The sequence below is a fragment of the Symphalangus syndactylus genome, chromosome X (genome assembly GCF_028878055.3).
Source record: "Symphalangus syndactylus isolate Jambi chromosome X, NHGRI_mSymSyn1-v2.1_pri, whole genome shotgun sequence".
NCBI classification, from domain to species: Eukaryota; Metazoa; Chordata; class Mammalia; order Primates; family Hylobatidae; genus Symphalangus; species Symphalangus syndactylus.
In genome coordinates, this window is record NC_072447.2 from 127852191 (window position 1) to 127869435 (window position 17245).

The 17245-nt window shown below is 39.1% G+C and overlaps 1 protein-coding gene across 2 annotated transcripts in view; it reads right to left on the reverse strand.

The window, feature by feature from the left end:
• The window catches only part of TENM1 (teneurin transmembrane protein 1), an 815747-nt gene that overhangs the window by 127837 nt on the left and 670665 nt on the right, over positions 1-17245 (reverse strand). For both annotated transcript variants that reach the window (XM_055269101.2, XM_055269106.2), the window contains 2 exons: positions 16623-16884; positions 13763-14030 (listed from right to left, as the gene is read on the reverse strand). In XM_055269101.2, the coding sequence (XP_055125076.1) occupies positions 13763-14030; positions 16623-16884 (530 nt within the window). The remainder of the gene's footprint in view (positions 1-13762; positions 14031-16622; positions 16885-17245) is intronic.

Genomic DNA, 17245 nt, shown 5'->3' on the forward strand with positions numbered 1-17245 from the left:
GACAGCAGCCCACTTTAACATAATCCTGGAACTTGCAATCAGCTTATGAGAAGGCAAATGTTTCACCCCATGGAGTTGAGCTTCTCTCCAAGCTCACAAGAACTAGCAAATACAGTAGCAACTAATCCTAGACCTTCTGTCATGGAAGCAGCCTATAATGCACCGAATGCCTACTTTTTTCATATAATTAAATATAGGGAAAAAAGGTTACACTGGAGCTGGCACTGAAAACCCTGTCTTGACACCATGCTGTGCCTGACACTATGACAGCTGAGCCTCAGCTAAATAAGCACAGTGGACCACTACCATTTCCCAGGCGGCCTGTTGTCTATCACGTCTGATCATCAACATAGCATGGTACAGGGCACAGATTCAGTCTCTAGCACTCTGGAGTAGGGACTAGGGAGAAAAGTGTAATAGAAAGGACAAAAAATTCATCCACATCTCAGAGAAGCTGTAGAAAGTAGACTAGACTGGCAGTGAGCAGGAATCAGTGGATAAGGGGTTCTGGACTACACTTCCTAGGGGTTAGCATAATGGCTTCACGCTGGTGTGCATATACTGAGAAGGCAGTTGACAGTGAGTAATTATTACGGAATAATACTTTCTCTGAGCCATGTGATCACCTCCCTTGTGACTCTTCTAATTCCATCTGGATTTCTGCCTTCCTGTATTCTCTCCTTCACCTCCACACAGAGATATTCATGGAATGCTCCTTAACCAACAGCCACTAATTGTTGAGATAGTCCTGTTACTTTTGCAGAGGATTCTATCCTCTGGTCACAGGATTGCACCTCTGACTTCACTGTTCGTCATCTTGCAAATATTACACTGGCTTGTAAAGAAGACTGAGTAAAAGATTGTAGCTTGCTCCTCCAAAGCCATTTGACATTGGAAAAATAACTGAATGTTCATTCTACTTATCAGAGCGGCAGCATTTGTATGACATGGGGATGGCAAGAAGGCTGAGGGTCACGGCGTCCCTGATAACTTAGTTTAGTTACTGTGACATTCATCTATAAGGGCTAGGATAGGAGACTGACATTAAGTAGCCAAGGTAAAGGTGCCACGCAATGAAGCTGACGTGTGGAATATGACAAGATTAAGCAGATGACTTTCAACAGCTTCAGGCTAAGGCTTCAGAATTTATAATGGTTGCATTTATGAAGGCAATATATAATTAAAAGTCGTCTGATAGTCAATGTGAGAAATTTACATGTTACCTTCATGAACTCAGGGAACATCTAAAAATAATTTCATGATATTTAAAAGGTACCTAATTACAAGATGAAAATCTTCTTCTCCAAAAGGAATTATTGAATATAGCAATAAATATTTTCCATTCTTTTAAAATACAAGATTAATGCAAAAACGAAAACAACAACAAAAGACAAAAAACCTAAAGAACCAAATGAAGGCCATGGCAAAATAGACCAATTAGACAAAATGCTATCTATTTAAAACAAGTACCTGCTCTCAGAGATTCTTCTATCTTTCCCTATTCTCTAGTGATTTATCGTAGGATAGGATGAGCCCAGAGGTTTCTCAATTTGACACACTGCCCAGTGGCCTGAAATACTTTGTTTATCTATTATTCCTAGCTTACTAAGAGTGTCAGAATCAGGTGTTGAATTTTCATCAAGTGTCTTTTTGACACTTATGGACATATTCACATAGTTTTCCCCTTTAATCTGTTAAGACAGTGAATTATAGCAATAGATTTCCCAGTGTTGAACCATCTTTCTTGCCCTACAATAAACTTTACCTGGACATGATGTATTATCCTTTCAGTGAATCACTGGATTTGATTTGGCAACCCCTTACTTAAGATCTTTACCCTATTTTTGTACAAAAACAAGGGTTAAATATGATAGTGTTAGAGTGAGGTCGTTGAATGAAGAGAAAGTACAGGTAGGAAATTAAAAGAATCCAGGAGTGAGACAGCTATGCAACACTTTTGCCAAGAGGTTCCATACAGTAAAACCTAATATTATGAGATTTTTTTTTCTGGCTGCTTTGTCCAAGCCTAGCTGCATAAAAGCCAACATGGATAACCTATATTGCCATCAAAGGCAGAGTGATATACAGGCTCATGTATAACATTTGTGAGTACCTTTGCGTACCTGGGCACTGCCCTCCTCTCTCTGGGTAGACCCACCATTCCATTATATAGGCAAGGCTAAGGGATCACCCTGATCCTCTGTCGGTATTCATTTCCTTGTTCGGTCATTCAACAAATATGCAATATTTCATGGGTACCTCTTGTCGACAGGCAGTTTGTGGGGCACTGGGGATATGAGGTTGAACAAGACTGCATCCCTCCCCCCAGCAGAGGTTACATTCAAGTGGGAAGAACAAATATAAAAGTAAAACAAATAACACATACACACACACACGAACACAAATTGTAATAAAGGTTATGATGGGAAAATGCTGAGCATTATGAGAGAGTGTAACCAGGAAATTTATGTTGGACTGTGGAGGCAAGGAAAAGCCTCTTTACCAAGAAAGGGTTTACCTTTATAGGGGAGGGCATTCTAGGCAGAGAGAGTGGCATGTGTGGAAGGCCTTGAGACTTGGTAGCTTTGAGAGATTTAAAGAAGGTCAGGGTGGCTAGAGAGTCAGTTTCTCTCCAGTGCATCAAAAACAAGTGAAGAACAACAACCCTCCCTGTCCCTACCCAGTAAAAAATTGTAAGATTACTATCCCCTAGCAGTATTTAGGAATATTTTGGGGGAAGGCAGGGGTTTTGGAAATAGACTCACCTTGAAAATGGACTGGCCATCCTTTGAAACAATGTCATTCATTAAAAGGGATTCAATATCGTAACGGAAAGTGAGGTGCTGTTATGTAATGACACAGCAAACCTTCGCCAAGCTGCTCTATGTGCCAGGCAGGTGATCTATGAAGCACTGGAGATATACTGAATATTACACAGGGCAGGATAATTTTTCATGTGAGAGAAGCCATATCTTGAAGGATTACCTACTTTCTGGATTTTTTTTTCTTTTTTTTTAGACAGAGTTTAACTCTTGTTGCCCAGGCTGGAGTGCAGTGGTGTGATCATGGCTCATTGTTAACCTCCACCTCCCAGGTTCAAGTGATTCTCCTGCCTCAGCCTCCCGAGTAGTTGGGATTACAGGCATGCGCCACCACACCCGGCTAATTTTTTTTTATTTTTAGTAGAGACGGTGTTTCACCATGTTGGCCAGGCTGGTCTTGAACTCCTGACCTTAGGTCATCCACCCGCCTTGGCCTCCCAGAGTGCTGGGATTACAGGTGTGAGTCACCATGCCCAGCCTACTTTCTGGAATTTTTATCAATGATCTCCCTAATAATTACCACAAAATAATATGTCTTACATTTGTATAATACATAACAATTAGATATGTTTTTGTGCATATGACCTAATTTGAAGACTCAAACTCATGAGGAAACTATATTTACTCCAGTTTGATCGATATCATAGAGACTCAAAGAATGAAGTTATTAAGTCCAAGGTCACATGGCTAGTAAATGGCAGAGCCAGAGCTCAAACCCAGCAACTCATAGGCAAATGCTTTCATCTACTATGCTAGATAACAGCTATTGAGGGGGAAGACCCACAATTCAGTAGTGCTTAATAAATAACTTTTTATTTGTTCAGAATTTAAGAGACAAGGACTGGAAGCTAGGGATAGCCTTGAAGTAGAAGTGCCATGTAACCCAAATGGCCCAAAATGGTGCTTGGTTATGTTGTTTTCTTGATGTAATTATTAACAGTATCTCCTTTTACTCTCAAAAGTACCTGGTTTGAATGATAAATTATGTGGTCACCCAATGTTGAAGAGATACCTCCATAGTCCCCTCTGATACGGGTTGGTAGAGGGGACCAGAAGACAATAACAGTCACAAACGCTGATTTGGAAAATAAGTCACATGGTTTGATAAGTCATTTAATTTTTCTGTTTCTGGGCTTATCATCTTACCAATGGCTTTTAAACTTTCATGTCTGAAAGTCATGATGAGAAACACAATTCGTTAGTTGTGACCCAGCATCCACATGGGGAGATACACACACACACACACACACACACACACACACACACACACACACACGAAACAAAGTTTTCCAAGACAATACTGTCTTTGTAGCATCACATTCTGGTATGTTCTATTTAATTCTGTTCACTTCGGTTCTATTATATTCCATCACATTCTATTCAATTTTTCAAAACAAAAATGCTGGTTGACTCACCAAATAGATTTCACAGTCTACTAATGGGTGTGACCAGCAGTTTGAAATGGGCACAAGACCACTTGCTTATGAAAGTATTAGTGAAGGCCATCTGAAAACCTTGGTAGGAACTCTTACTTTTGGATATCCTATCTTATATCTTATAAGACATATTAAAATGTATACAACTCATATCCTACATTAAACATATTTCATATGTAAGGATGAAAATTGAGTTGTAGTTCACAAGCTGACATGATGCTCCATTTTTTCAGACACTTATTTAAACATTTATTAACGTTGATTTTCAGATTTCCTTTTCATCTTCTGGTGACAATAAACTTGTTTTTTAGGTAGCAAACATTTTGTAGGTCCTTGAAAAGCTCACATCCTTGGCACTGTGCCTATGAAGTTGAATGGATAAAACAGCCCTGCTTTCAGTTAACGATTATGAATTCATGAGTGGAGAGAAATGATGAAAGATTATTATCTCTGCTAGCTTCTCTGATAGAAAACCACTGGGGCGTTGAATTGGGTACTCAGTAAGGTGGGTTGGTTACTTTAGTGAGGAGAGGCAGCATTGAAAGGCATACAGAACTCAGGACTGGGAGACCCGAGTTTGAATCCCTGCTCTGTACAGGACTCTAGGCCAGTTACTTTTTCTTTCTGACCCTCAGTTTCCCCCTCTGCAATATGAAGATCATACTAATTCTGCCATGCCTACCAGGCAGGAATGTTATAAGGATTAAAATGAGATAATATATGTGGAAGTAGTTTGCAAATTGTAAAGCACTACCCATTTATTATTAAAATATTCAGTGGATGCTATTTTTGTGGCTGCCCAACCTGCTTAGGTTTTACTGAAGGGAAATTTATGAACGCTAAAGCATCGCTCTCAGGAATGTTTTGTGTGCACAGAGCAACCATAGCTTAGCACCTATTACTATTAATGTTCCCCTGTTTCTCTCTAACACAATTTAGACAGACTCCTATGTGTCGTGAACCCTTTAGGAAGTCTAGTTTTCCCAGAAACACCATTCTTCGTTGCCAAACTACTATACTAAATAATTATGCAATTGTTGTTGCCAATAACCTTGAAGAAAAATAGAATTGTTTATAGCAGAGCTACTAACAGCAGATGGCTGATTTCCTGAACTTCCAGGACTCCAAACTGCTGCAATTTAATTTAATTAAAATAAAGACGAGGCAGAATGCATTATTACATATTGATAATGTATGCAGACACAGGCGGACGTCAGGAATTATTTTGACAAAATTCACATAATGGATGCAGATCAGAGCCCCTGAACAAGCCAGTTTGTCAAATTAAATAAGCCATCTCTAGAATTTTAACAGCCCTGTGAACTTAACAGTAATGATTTTTTTTACATTGTTTTGCAAGCAGCAGAGTTGGGAAAGAAACTAAATAAAATACAATGATTTCCAGACATCGTACTTTATTTAGAGTCAAAGAATAAAGCACTAAGTCCAACTTATTTAAAACGCTCACATGGAGTTTTTAGCAGGTGAGGCTTGTCTGTGTATCAGACAACAAAATCTTTAAGCCGGATGAACTAGTGATTGTGGCTTTTGTACTGGAACCCTGGGGATGATTTTACTCTTCTTCTACTTGATCAATATTGTACTTGGATTAATCAATCTTATCAGTTACCATTGATACTTCTCCAAGGAAGGAGTTCATACAACCCCTGTTTGTGATTTATTCACTCTGGTGTTATCCCTTCAGTTGCAAAGTCTGTTTCCTTACAAAAAATGGTGGTATATCCTAGGATCTCGAGCACTTCTTTTCTCATTTTCGCTGTCCCTCAACACTCTATTCTTCTCTTGTGATATTCTAGCCCTTAGAGATTACACCAGTTCCCTACAGCCGAGCTACATGGAAAACAAGAGTCCCACATTTCAAACTAATTTAGATATTCACCATCACTTTAAATTCAGCTTGTTTAAACCTGAACCTTTCTTTCTCCATCACCCAGAAGTGAGTGGGCCAGAGATTCATATTTAACTGGCATGGGAGGAGAAAGAGTGGGAGATCTTTCTAGTCACAGTTTTAACCAAAATCATTGCTCTAACTGGACTGCATGAATGCTGGTCATGTCTTATATTAGTTTCCAATCTCTGCTGTAACAAATTACCAAAAACTTAAAGGCTTTGAACAAGAAAAAATTCTCATCTTACAGTCATGGAGGCCAGAATTCTCAAACGGGTCTCACTGAGCAAAAATCAAGGTGTCCGCAGGGCTGAGTTCCTTTCCAGAGGCTCTAAGGGAAAATCCATTTCTTTGCCTTTTCCAGCTTCTAATAGCTGCTTGCACGCCTTAGTTTGTGGCTCTCTTCCCTCATCTTCAAAGCCAGCAATGTTGCATCTCTCTGTGCCTTTCTTCCATAGTTATATCCTCATGCAACTCCGACCTCCCCTTCCGCTCCCTTCTCTGTTTATAAGGACCCTTATGACAAAGTGAGCCTACCCAGATAGACCAGGATAATCTCCAATCTCAAATCAGAAGCTAACAATCTTAATTTCATCTGTAACCTTAATTCTCTTTTGGCATGCAACATAACATATTCATAGTTTCCAAGGATGGACATCTTTGTGGGGGTGGCTATTATTCTGCCTACCAAATAGCTATACTAGTATTTCTGAATTTGAAGCAAATCTGAAAAGTGTCAGATACAGCACTGTCGCTGGTGCAAAATTCAGTCTATTTCCTCCCATATCAGTTAAGTGATTATAAAATATCACCAGGAGTACAAATAGACATTTCCTTGTTTGTTTAGATTTAATGATAAATATTAAGGTATCAGCGCAATGGTTGTATATTTGATCCTATTTGTTTCCATTCATTTATCATCTGAACTATTTATCATCTACTGTGTTCTTATGGAGCTCACAATCCATCTTCAGAGTAGTAGATTCTCTAACTTCATTCTACCAACTGTTCAGATGTTTTACCATTGTCAGAAAATGGATCTTTTGAAAACATTATGCCATGAAAAACAAGCCAATAAATAAATCCATATAGACAAAATGGAGATGAGTGGATTCTAGGACTTGGGGGAGGGAGGAGTGGGGAGTGACTGCTAATATGTACAGGGTTACTTTGTGGAGTGATGATGAAAATGTTCTGGAATTAGATATTGGTGGTGGTTGTACAACCTTGTGAAAATACTAAAAGCCAATGAATTGTACACTTTAAGGGAGTGAACTTTCTGGTCTATGAATTATACCTCAATAAGCCTGTTATTAAAAAAAAAATGCAGCTGAGCTGCATTTATGTGAACCCTAGCAAGAAATGACTACTAGATGCTGTACTGGTCAGCTCTTCATGAGAGGACTCGGTAAATTTCTAAGTGTCACAATTTAAGAAAAAAAGCAAAAAACAAAAACAAAAACAACCCCCTCAAAACCCAACTGGGGCCTAAGGAAGATCATAAAGAATTAGAAAATATGAAAAACTATTTAAAAGATCAACAAATTCAGGTGTTGGTTTTTTGAAAAATTAGTAAGATATGTAGGCCACTAGCTAGATTAATAAAGAAAAAAAGAGAGAAGGTCCAAATAAACACAACTAGAAACAACAAACAGGATGCTACCACTGACTCCACAGAAATGTAAATAACCATCAGAAAATACTATGAACACCTAGGAGAGATTAATAAATTCATGGACATATACACCGTCCCAACATTGAACCAGGAAGAAATTGGTTCCCTGAACAGACCAATAATGAGCTCTGAAATGGAATCAGTAATAAATAGCCTACCAACCAACCAACCAACAAACAAAAACCCCAGGACCAGGTGGATTCACAGTGAAATTCTAGCAGATGTACAAAGAACAGCGGGTACCATTCCCACCAGAATTATTCCAAAAAATTGAGGAGGGACTCCTCCCCAACTCATTCTATGAGGCCAGCATCATCCTGATACCAAAACCCGGCAGAGACACAACAGAAAAGAAAACTTCAGGCCAATATCCCTGATGAATATTGATGCAAAAATCCTTAAAAAAAATTTGCAAACTGAATCCAGCAGCACTTCAAAAAGCTAATCCACTATGATCAAGTATGCTTCATCCCTGGGATGTAAAGTTGGTTCAACATACTCAAATTAATAAATGTGATTCATCACATAAATGGAACTAAAGAAAAAAACCACTTGATTATCTCAATAGATGCATAAACGGCTTTGATAAAATTCAACACCCATTCATGTTAAAAACTCTCCATAATAAACTAGGTATTGAAGGAACATAGCTCAAAATAATAAGAGCCATCTATGACAACCCCACAGCCAACATCATACTGAATGGGCAAAACCTGGAAGCATTCCCCTTGAAAACTGGCACAAGACAAGGATGCCCTCTCTCATCAGTCCTATTCAACATAGTATTGGAAGTCCTGGCCAGAGCAATACAGCAAGAAAAAGAAATAAAAGGCATCCAAATAGGAAGACAGGAAGTCAAACTATCCTGTTGGCAAATAACATGATTCTATATCTAGAAATCCCCATAGGTTTGGCCCCAAAGCTCCTTTAGCTGATAACTTCAGCAAAGTTTCAGCATACAAAATCAATGTACAAAAATCACTAGCACTCCTATACACCACCAACGGCCAAGCTGAGAGCCAAATCAGGAACACACTTCCATTCACAATATTCACAAGAAGAATAAAATATCTAGGAATACAGTTAACCAGGGAGGTGAAAAATCTCTCAAAGAGAATTACAAAACCACTGCTCAGATAAATCTGAGATAACATAAACAAACAGAAAAGCATTCCATGCTCATGGATAAAAAGCATCAATATCGTAAAAATGGCCATACCACTGAAAGCAATTTACAGATTCAATGCTATTTCTATCAAACTACCAATGACATTCTTCCCAGAATTAGAAAAAAAACTCTAAAATTCATATGGAACCCCCCAAAAAGCCTAAATAGCCCAGGCAATCCTAAACAAAAAGAAAAAAAGCTGGAGGCATCACATTACTCAACTTCAAACTATACTACAGGGTTACAGTAACCAAAACAGCATGGTACTGGTATAAAAACAGACACACAGACCAATGGAACAGAACAGAGAGCCCAGAAATAAGGTCACACATCTACAACCACCTGATCCTCAACAAAGCTGACAAAAACAAGCAATGGGGAAAGGACTCCCTATTCAAAAAACAGTGCTGCAATAACTGGCTAGCCACATACAGAAGATTGAAACTGGACCCCTTACTTACACCACATACACAAATCAACTCAAGATGGATTAAAGACTTAAATGTAAAACCCAAAACTATAAAAACCGTGGAAGACAATCTAGGTAATACCATTTTGGACACAGCAACAGGCAAAAATTTCATGAGGAAGACACCAAAATCAATCACAACAAAAGCAAAAATTGACAAATGGGATCTAACAAAATTTAAGAGCTTATGCACAGCAAAAGAAACTATCAACAGAGCAAACAGATAACCTAAAGAATAGGAGAAAATATTTGCAAACTATGCATCTGACAAATGTCTAATATCCAGCATCTATAAGGAACTTAAACAAATTAATAAGAAAAAAATTAACAACCCTATTAAAAAGTAGGCAAAGGGCATGAACAGATGCTTTTCAAAAGAAGACATATATGTGGCCAATAGCATATTAAAAAAAGCTCAATATCACCCATCATTAGAGAAATGCAAATTTTAAAAAAGTCAAAAAATAATAGATGCTGGCGAGGTTGTGGAGAAAAGGGAACAATTAAACACTGTTGGTAGGAGCATGAATTTAGTTCAGCCATTACGGAAAGCAGCGTGTCAATTCTTCAAAGACCTAAAAACAGAATTTCCATTTGACCCAGAAATCCCATTCTTTGGGTAGGAATATGAACCATTCTACTATAAAGACACATGCACACAAACGTTCATTGCAGCACTATTCACAATAGCAAAGACGTGGAGTCACCCTAAATGCCCATCAGTGACAGATTGGATAAAAAAGATGTGGTACTTATATACCATGGAATACCGTACAGCCATAAAAAAGAATGACATTGTGTCTTTTGCGGGAACATGGATGGAGCTGGAGGTTATTATCCTTAGCAAACTAACGCAGAAACAGAAAACCAAATACCGCATGTTCTCTCTTATAAGTGGGAGCTAAATGATGATAACTCATGGACACAAAGAGGGGAACAACAGACACTGGGGCCTATTTGAGGGTGGAGGCTGGGAGGAGGGAAAGGAGCAGAAAAAATAACTATTGGGTACTAGGCTTAGTAAATGGGTGCCAAAACAATCTGTACAACAAACCCTGTGACATGAATTTACCTATATAACAAGCCTACATGCATACCCCTGAACTTGAAATAAAAGTTTAAAAATAAATAAATTAGGATTATAAATCACGCTGCTATAAAGACACATGCACACGTATGTTTACTGCGGCACTATTCACAATAGCAAAGACTTGGAACCAACCCAAATGTCCAACAACGATAGACTGGATTAAGAAAATGTGGCACATATACACCATGGAATACTATGCAGCCATAAAAAAGGATGAGTTCATGTCCTTTGTAGGGACATGGATGAAGCTGGAAACCATCATTCTCAGCAAACTATCGCAAGGACAAAAAAACCAAACACCACATGTTCTCACTCATAGGTGGGAATTGAACAATGAGAACACTTGGACACAGGAAGGGCAACATCACACACCGGGGCCTGTCGTGGGGTGGGGGGAGGGGGGAAGGATAGCATTAGGAGATAAACCTAATGTAAATGACGAGTTAACGGGTGCAGCACATCAACATGGTGCATGTATACATATGTAACAAACCTGCATGTTGTGCACATGTACCCTAGAACTTAAAGTATAATAAAAATAAATAAATAAATAATAAATTAAAAGAATTGGAAAATAAGGACCTATAGAGAAAAATCAGAGGAATTTTGGATTATCTGCCTAGTGAAGGAAATGCTGTAGGATAATATCATGGAGAAGAGAATTAGAGGCTTTGAGTATGATTCAGTGAGGGTCTCAGCAGGAATGAGATGTCGCACTTGTAAACGTTCACCGCAGGGAGTTCGAATTAAGGCATGGGCAGAGTTAAGGGAATTATCAAGGAAGGGAGAGCCACCTAAGCACTGGCATAACTGGTAAACCTTCTGGGCTTGTAGGGGGAAGACGATGGAGTGATGATACAGAAGGCAAGAGAGAGCATGGGGATTTGGAGGAGGGGCTACTAGACAGGAGCTGCTATTGTCTAATGCAGTCTGCAGTAAAGCAGGGAGAGGGATAAATACCCTGACCTTGTTCTCTTTCCACAGTCTCCAGATGGTGCCACTCATCGACCAAATCAAGCGGGAAGTTAAAGAGCAAGGCGTTCAGGGAATGCAGTCCATGGAAGCCAGCCTCTCAGAGCACAGAGAAGGACAGAAAAGAGATTATGTGCGCGTGTGTTTGTTGGGGGCGGAGGGGTGGGGTGGGCAGGGAGGGCAAATGGAGAGTAAGTAGCACAAAGTGCTTGCCTGTTATACTCACAACACCCTTCTTAGAGAAGCTGAGGCAACAAATACCTGCACAGACTCCATGCTTTATACTATGTGATCACAGTACCCTGGCCACAACAAAATGAAAAAAAAACAATACCAGCAACTGACATTTGTTGAATGCTTACGATGTGCCAAGCACTTTATGTTACTCACCTCATTTAATCATCATATCATAAGAAACCTATGAGTAACATAATCTTTATGATATTCACTTTGTAGATGGAGAAACTGTGGCATTTGGAGATTAATTTATCCAATGTCACACAGCTCGTAAGTAGAGAAGGAATTATTTGAACCCGGGGAAGGAGTCTGGCTCAATAGAATAGGGATTAAGCAGGACTCCGGAGGCTGGTCAGCAACTTTCATGGTAGCCTAATGCTAAAGTTCTGCCTTACAAGGGTGTTCTGGACTGCACAGTAAATGGCTGACACAATACAATATTTTCTCTGAGAGGAACCTGAATGCGAGATACACAGCAAGTTAGCAGACCACATAGAATGTGAAGAGCTGAGAGAGAGAAGGAGGGTAGTTAGTATGGCAGGAGGAGAGATGAAGCCAGTCTTAAGTATGGCCGAGTCACCACTGTGGGAAGCAGTGGACTTGGAAAAACTTGAGCTGGTTTTAAGTTGACAGAGCAGATGCTGACCTTCTAGAAATGCAATGTGTCCTGAACAAGGCTATAGGTTTTGAGGCCTGCTTGTGAGGCTACTGATGGTATTTCTTGTACTTTCTTATTTTCTTGTGTGTCTTTACAATAATTCCCCATTTACTGAGGTAACATGAACCTGTCCATGTTCCTTGCATACCAGTAAAGTCCAACACAAATGAGTTAATTATTTAAATATATGAGGGTCTCTTGGGCAGAGAAGAGTCATCAGTCTTTCTCTCTCTCTCTCTCTTTCCCTCTGGGAAAAGAAAATTGACATACTATAGTCTAAGAAATATAGGTCAGCTCTGTGGGAATTATACCATGATAGACACTTCCAAGGGAGGATGTCTAAATGTCTCTTTTGGAGAGCTTTAAAATAATCTTCTCATCTGTCCAAGGGTGATTTACATGAGCTGCTTCCTGAAGGTACAAGGATTAATGGCTCCCAAACTGCAGGTCTACAGACCTATATCAAGTTCCTTAGAAAGGTTTCTCTGTTTTCTACAGAGTGAGAGAGATAAAGACTTTGGTGTTAGTTTATCTCTCTCTGAGTGTCAGGGTTCCATTGCTTGCCATCATTTCTTAAAACAGACTATTTTTTCTTTTCTGCTGTTAAGGTATCCCTCATATATGAAATTATGGTAGTGGTAGGAATAGTATATTATAGTGAGTTCTTTTAAAAATATTCTTACTTGACAAAATAAAACATTGGCAAATCTATCTCTGCCTCATTTTAAAAAAATGTCGTTTGTCTGGGAGAATTAAATATCTGAAAACCATAGGCCCAAAGGACCTCTTAAGGTCCCTGCTATCTATAAAATTCTAGGTTTTCAAGTCTTGAGATTAGAGAAAATCAAAAGGAATAGGAAGGCAGGATGATTTTTTATTTAACCTGAAGAAGTAACAAGTTAATGAAGTCTAACCATCTTAGACATAAAAGATAATAAGTGGAGATGGCTATAAGTTAGAATTTTGTAGTCTCTAAGTAGAAATGACAGTCTAAATGTCAAATCCAAAAACATGGCCTATAGAACGTCACACCAAAGGTCACATTTAGAAGGCAGCATTTGGCTCTGGTGACAGTTACAAGTCAGATATTGCGTGAGTCCATTGGTACGCAGCCATCATGAAAGGGGAACTAAAATCTTTTTGAAGCAAAAATGTGTCAAAAGGGAACTCTAAACTGGCCTCAAGGTAGTGTTTAAATGAAAAATGCCTTAGGTCCTTTAAACAGAAGAAAATCAATAATTATTCCAAATACAAATCAACATGTAACAAGTATTTTCTATTCTGTGCATGTACTACTGCTATTTACATATAATTAGTTCAACATACCCAAAGCCTCTGCCAGGCCCCAAACCTTCTGTCCATAGATGTCGGTCTTGTTCCAAGCAAATGTGTAGACAAGATTAATCGCGGCGGGAAACCACTTCTGTGTGAGTCGCCCTTCCACAGCTACTGTGAGGTGTACTTTTATCATCCCTACAGGAATCGTTGAATGTGTCAGAAGGATCCGTAGCAGGGTTTTATACCCAGGGGTGCGGCTGCTCAGGTAACTCAGCCTCACAAAGCTGGAGGGAATGGGAATTTCCTCCTGTACAACCTGAAATAAAAAAAAAAAAAAAAAAGAAAGCCAAATAGGCTCTTGTCAGTGGTCGCAGGTAGATGAGGATATTGCATGCTTTGTTGTTCTTTGAAACATGCCAAAGGAGAGAGCTTAAACAGGTCTAAGGATGTCAAGGCATTTGTTCTTGAATCTTTGTGAGACTGTATGATAATAGGTTTTGAATTTTGCACCAAAGCTGAATGGAGACAAGACCCAACCTTAAGGATTGCTTTTATTTTTTCCCCATGCCAGGAAAGATTGTGTAAGGAACAATTTCAGCTTTTCAATAGTGTTCCAAAAACTGCTTAGTAGGAGTTGAAAAAGATCATACCACTGAATGTCAAGCAATTCAGCACTATGGGCTCCATTAAGGGGTCTTTTTCTTATATAAACATACACAAAATCTTGTTTGGTGTTAAGTCATATATCATAAAACCATTGGTGTAATCCTTATTCAGGCTAAGCTCTCTAAGAGGAAGAACTCAAGAAGCAGGCCCAGCAAGTGATATTTTATGACAAAGATTATAGTTTCCCTAGAATTAATCTTTACTGATGCCATCAAATTCGTTTTCTTTGGAGCTTTGAAATGACCCTGAGGCCAAATTTTTAATCAAATTTTTCTCACATATTTCTCTGTGCCTGGATGTAGCAATGGCTGGGAACAAGTTTCTCCAAGTTGGCACGTGTGACTGAGAAGCAAATAACTCCCACTAATTCCTCTGCAAATTTTACACTAAACGTTGGTCTCAGAGCAAAAATACCACGTGGCTTTAATTAATTGTTATTACTTGTTTGCTTATCACCACAGAAAAAGTTAAATAACCAAAGGTGGTAACTGAAACTGAATCATGTGTTCTATGACTTTCATTTTTCAAAAGACCTCTGAAGAAAAAGCCCATCCTATTCAATACACTTAAGGTGACATGAATAGTGTAGATATTTTCATGCTCTTATTGATTTTTACCTCAGAACCTTGTTCTCTCTTACTTTTCCAAACTTGTGCACATAGAAGAACTGATTGTTAAACATATGGTATCTCATATTGTCCAGGATTTTTGGTCTTTCTCCTGTTTCTGAGGACACGATACCTTCTGTGTACACTTTGCCCAGTTTTTCTTCCTCTACATTAGCCATTTGATACCAGAGTTGTCCACCAGCTGTCTTCTCAGATGGTGACAGAAGTACAATAGAGAAGGATAGCATGACACTCACCAACTTAGTAGTTCATTTTCCTAAGAAAACATGCAATCCTAGATAAGCCTGGAAACTTCCGTGCTGAAAGAAGACCCATACTTCCTAATGACATCTGTGAAGGGATTGGCATACCAATCAAATGTACTCATTAAACACTGTCTTGTTTTTGCTCCCTTTCTAAGCAAAGAGCAATGGAAAAGATAAGGGGCAGCTCTCTGGACTGCTTTTCCTGAAGGGCAGTATTTTTGCGTGAGCCTTATCTAAGTGGTATTCTCTGGGCACTGCTAAGAGCTGGTGGCTGGTGTTATGATGAAAGAACAATCAATTCTATCTTGGAGCATGCATTTCCTTCTGGATTTCTGGATCTGTTAAGACCTATGAGTCCATTTTGGTGGTTTCCACATTTAATTATCATTAAAATGTTTCTATAATGTGGTGAGGGAATTGTACTATGGTTGTTTGAATGGTTTAATATTGAAATGACAACATTGAATGTTCAATAAAGAATAATTCTCAGGAATGTTAAAATATCGAGGTTCAAAAATGTCTTCTCCTGACTATAAAGCTTGAACACTCAGAAGCAAAGCTTTTTTTAAAAAAACCACACAGGCTTGAAAACTGCATTTACTTTACACAGTTAGACAAGAGAAGTTGTCATGTCTTCTAGGAACAATGACAATGATACAAACTAGACAATAGAAGAAAAGTAGATTTCTTTCTTTTTTTTTTTTTTTTTTTGAGACAGAGTTTCACTCTTGTTGCCCAGGCTGGAGGACAATGGTGCAATCTCGTTCACTGCAACCTCCGTCTCCCGGGTTCAAGCAATTCTCCTGCCTCAGCCTCCCAAGTAGCTGAGATTACAGGCATGTGCCACCATGCCTGACTAATTTTGTATTTTTAGTAGAGACAGGGTTTCTCCATGTTGGTCAGGCTGCTCTTGAACTCTCAACCTCAGGTGATCCGCCCGCCTTGGCCTCCCAAAGTGCTGGGATTACAGGCGTGAGCCACCACGCCCAGCTCAAAAACTAAATTTCTTAAGGAGCTTTAATTTCAGAACCACAAACAGTCCAAGCTCATGGATTATACTGTTATTAGTAACAAGCCAGCTAGCTTTGTTCTTAGAGCACAGCGTTTATTAGGTTAAAGATGGGAGTTTAATTCTTATGAAAGCTACTTAATCTTGTTCTATTCCATGGCCACAGATAGCATTCTAATGCCCTGAGCAATTATCTTAAACATGTGTGCCAGAAAAACATTTGAAGACTTCTCTTGACAAATAAAGGGCAGCACATTATAAGGATGGCAACAAGAATAGGAAAAGGAATTTAGTTATTATACACTGTTGACCACTCCATGATATTATTATTTTATACATTCAAAGGCCGATATACTCACCTGCAGCTCAGGAACAATAGTTCCCCTCTCTGGACAGGACCCTCCAAATGATGTGAGCGGTGAAGGAAGCACAATAGGGTTTGGGCTGATAAAGTTGGAGATATCGCAGGATGGCGGGTCTGATACAACTCTCTGCATGGTGACTTTCTCCACCACAATAAACTGATTCCAAGGCAACCAGAGGGTCCTCTTCTCAGGCAGGAAAGGTGATCGGTCGAAGATTAAGATGACGGAGATGCCACCGATGGCTATGAGGTCAAAGCTAAGAAGGAAAAAACATAAGACAGTTGCAATCAAATGAAAAATTAAAAAATTACAGTTAAAAAATAGGTTAATTTCAGTGCCCTTTCCTTTTTGGGGGGACTCAACTATATCCACCTCTATTGTCTATTTTATAAATTCTCTCTAGCAATGTATTAATTCCATAGATGACTTCTTTTCACTATCTAGTGGTCTTCTAAGAAGACATTCCATGTCACCAGTTGATATTCCCTTGAAATTTGTAAACCATTTTTTTTTTTTTTTTTTTTGAGCTGGAGTCTCGCTCTGTCACCCCAGGCTGGAGTGCAGTGGTGTGATCTTGGCTCACCGCAACCTCTGCCTCCCGGGTTCAAGCGATTCTC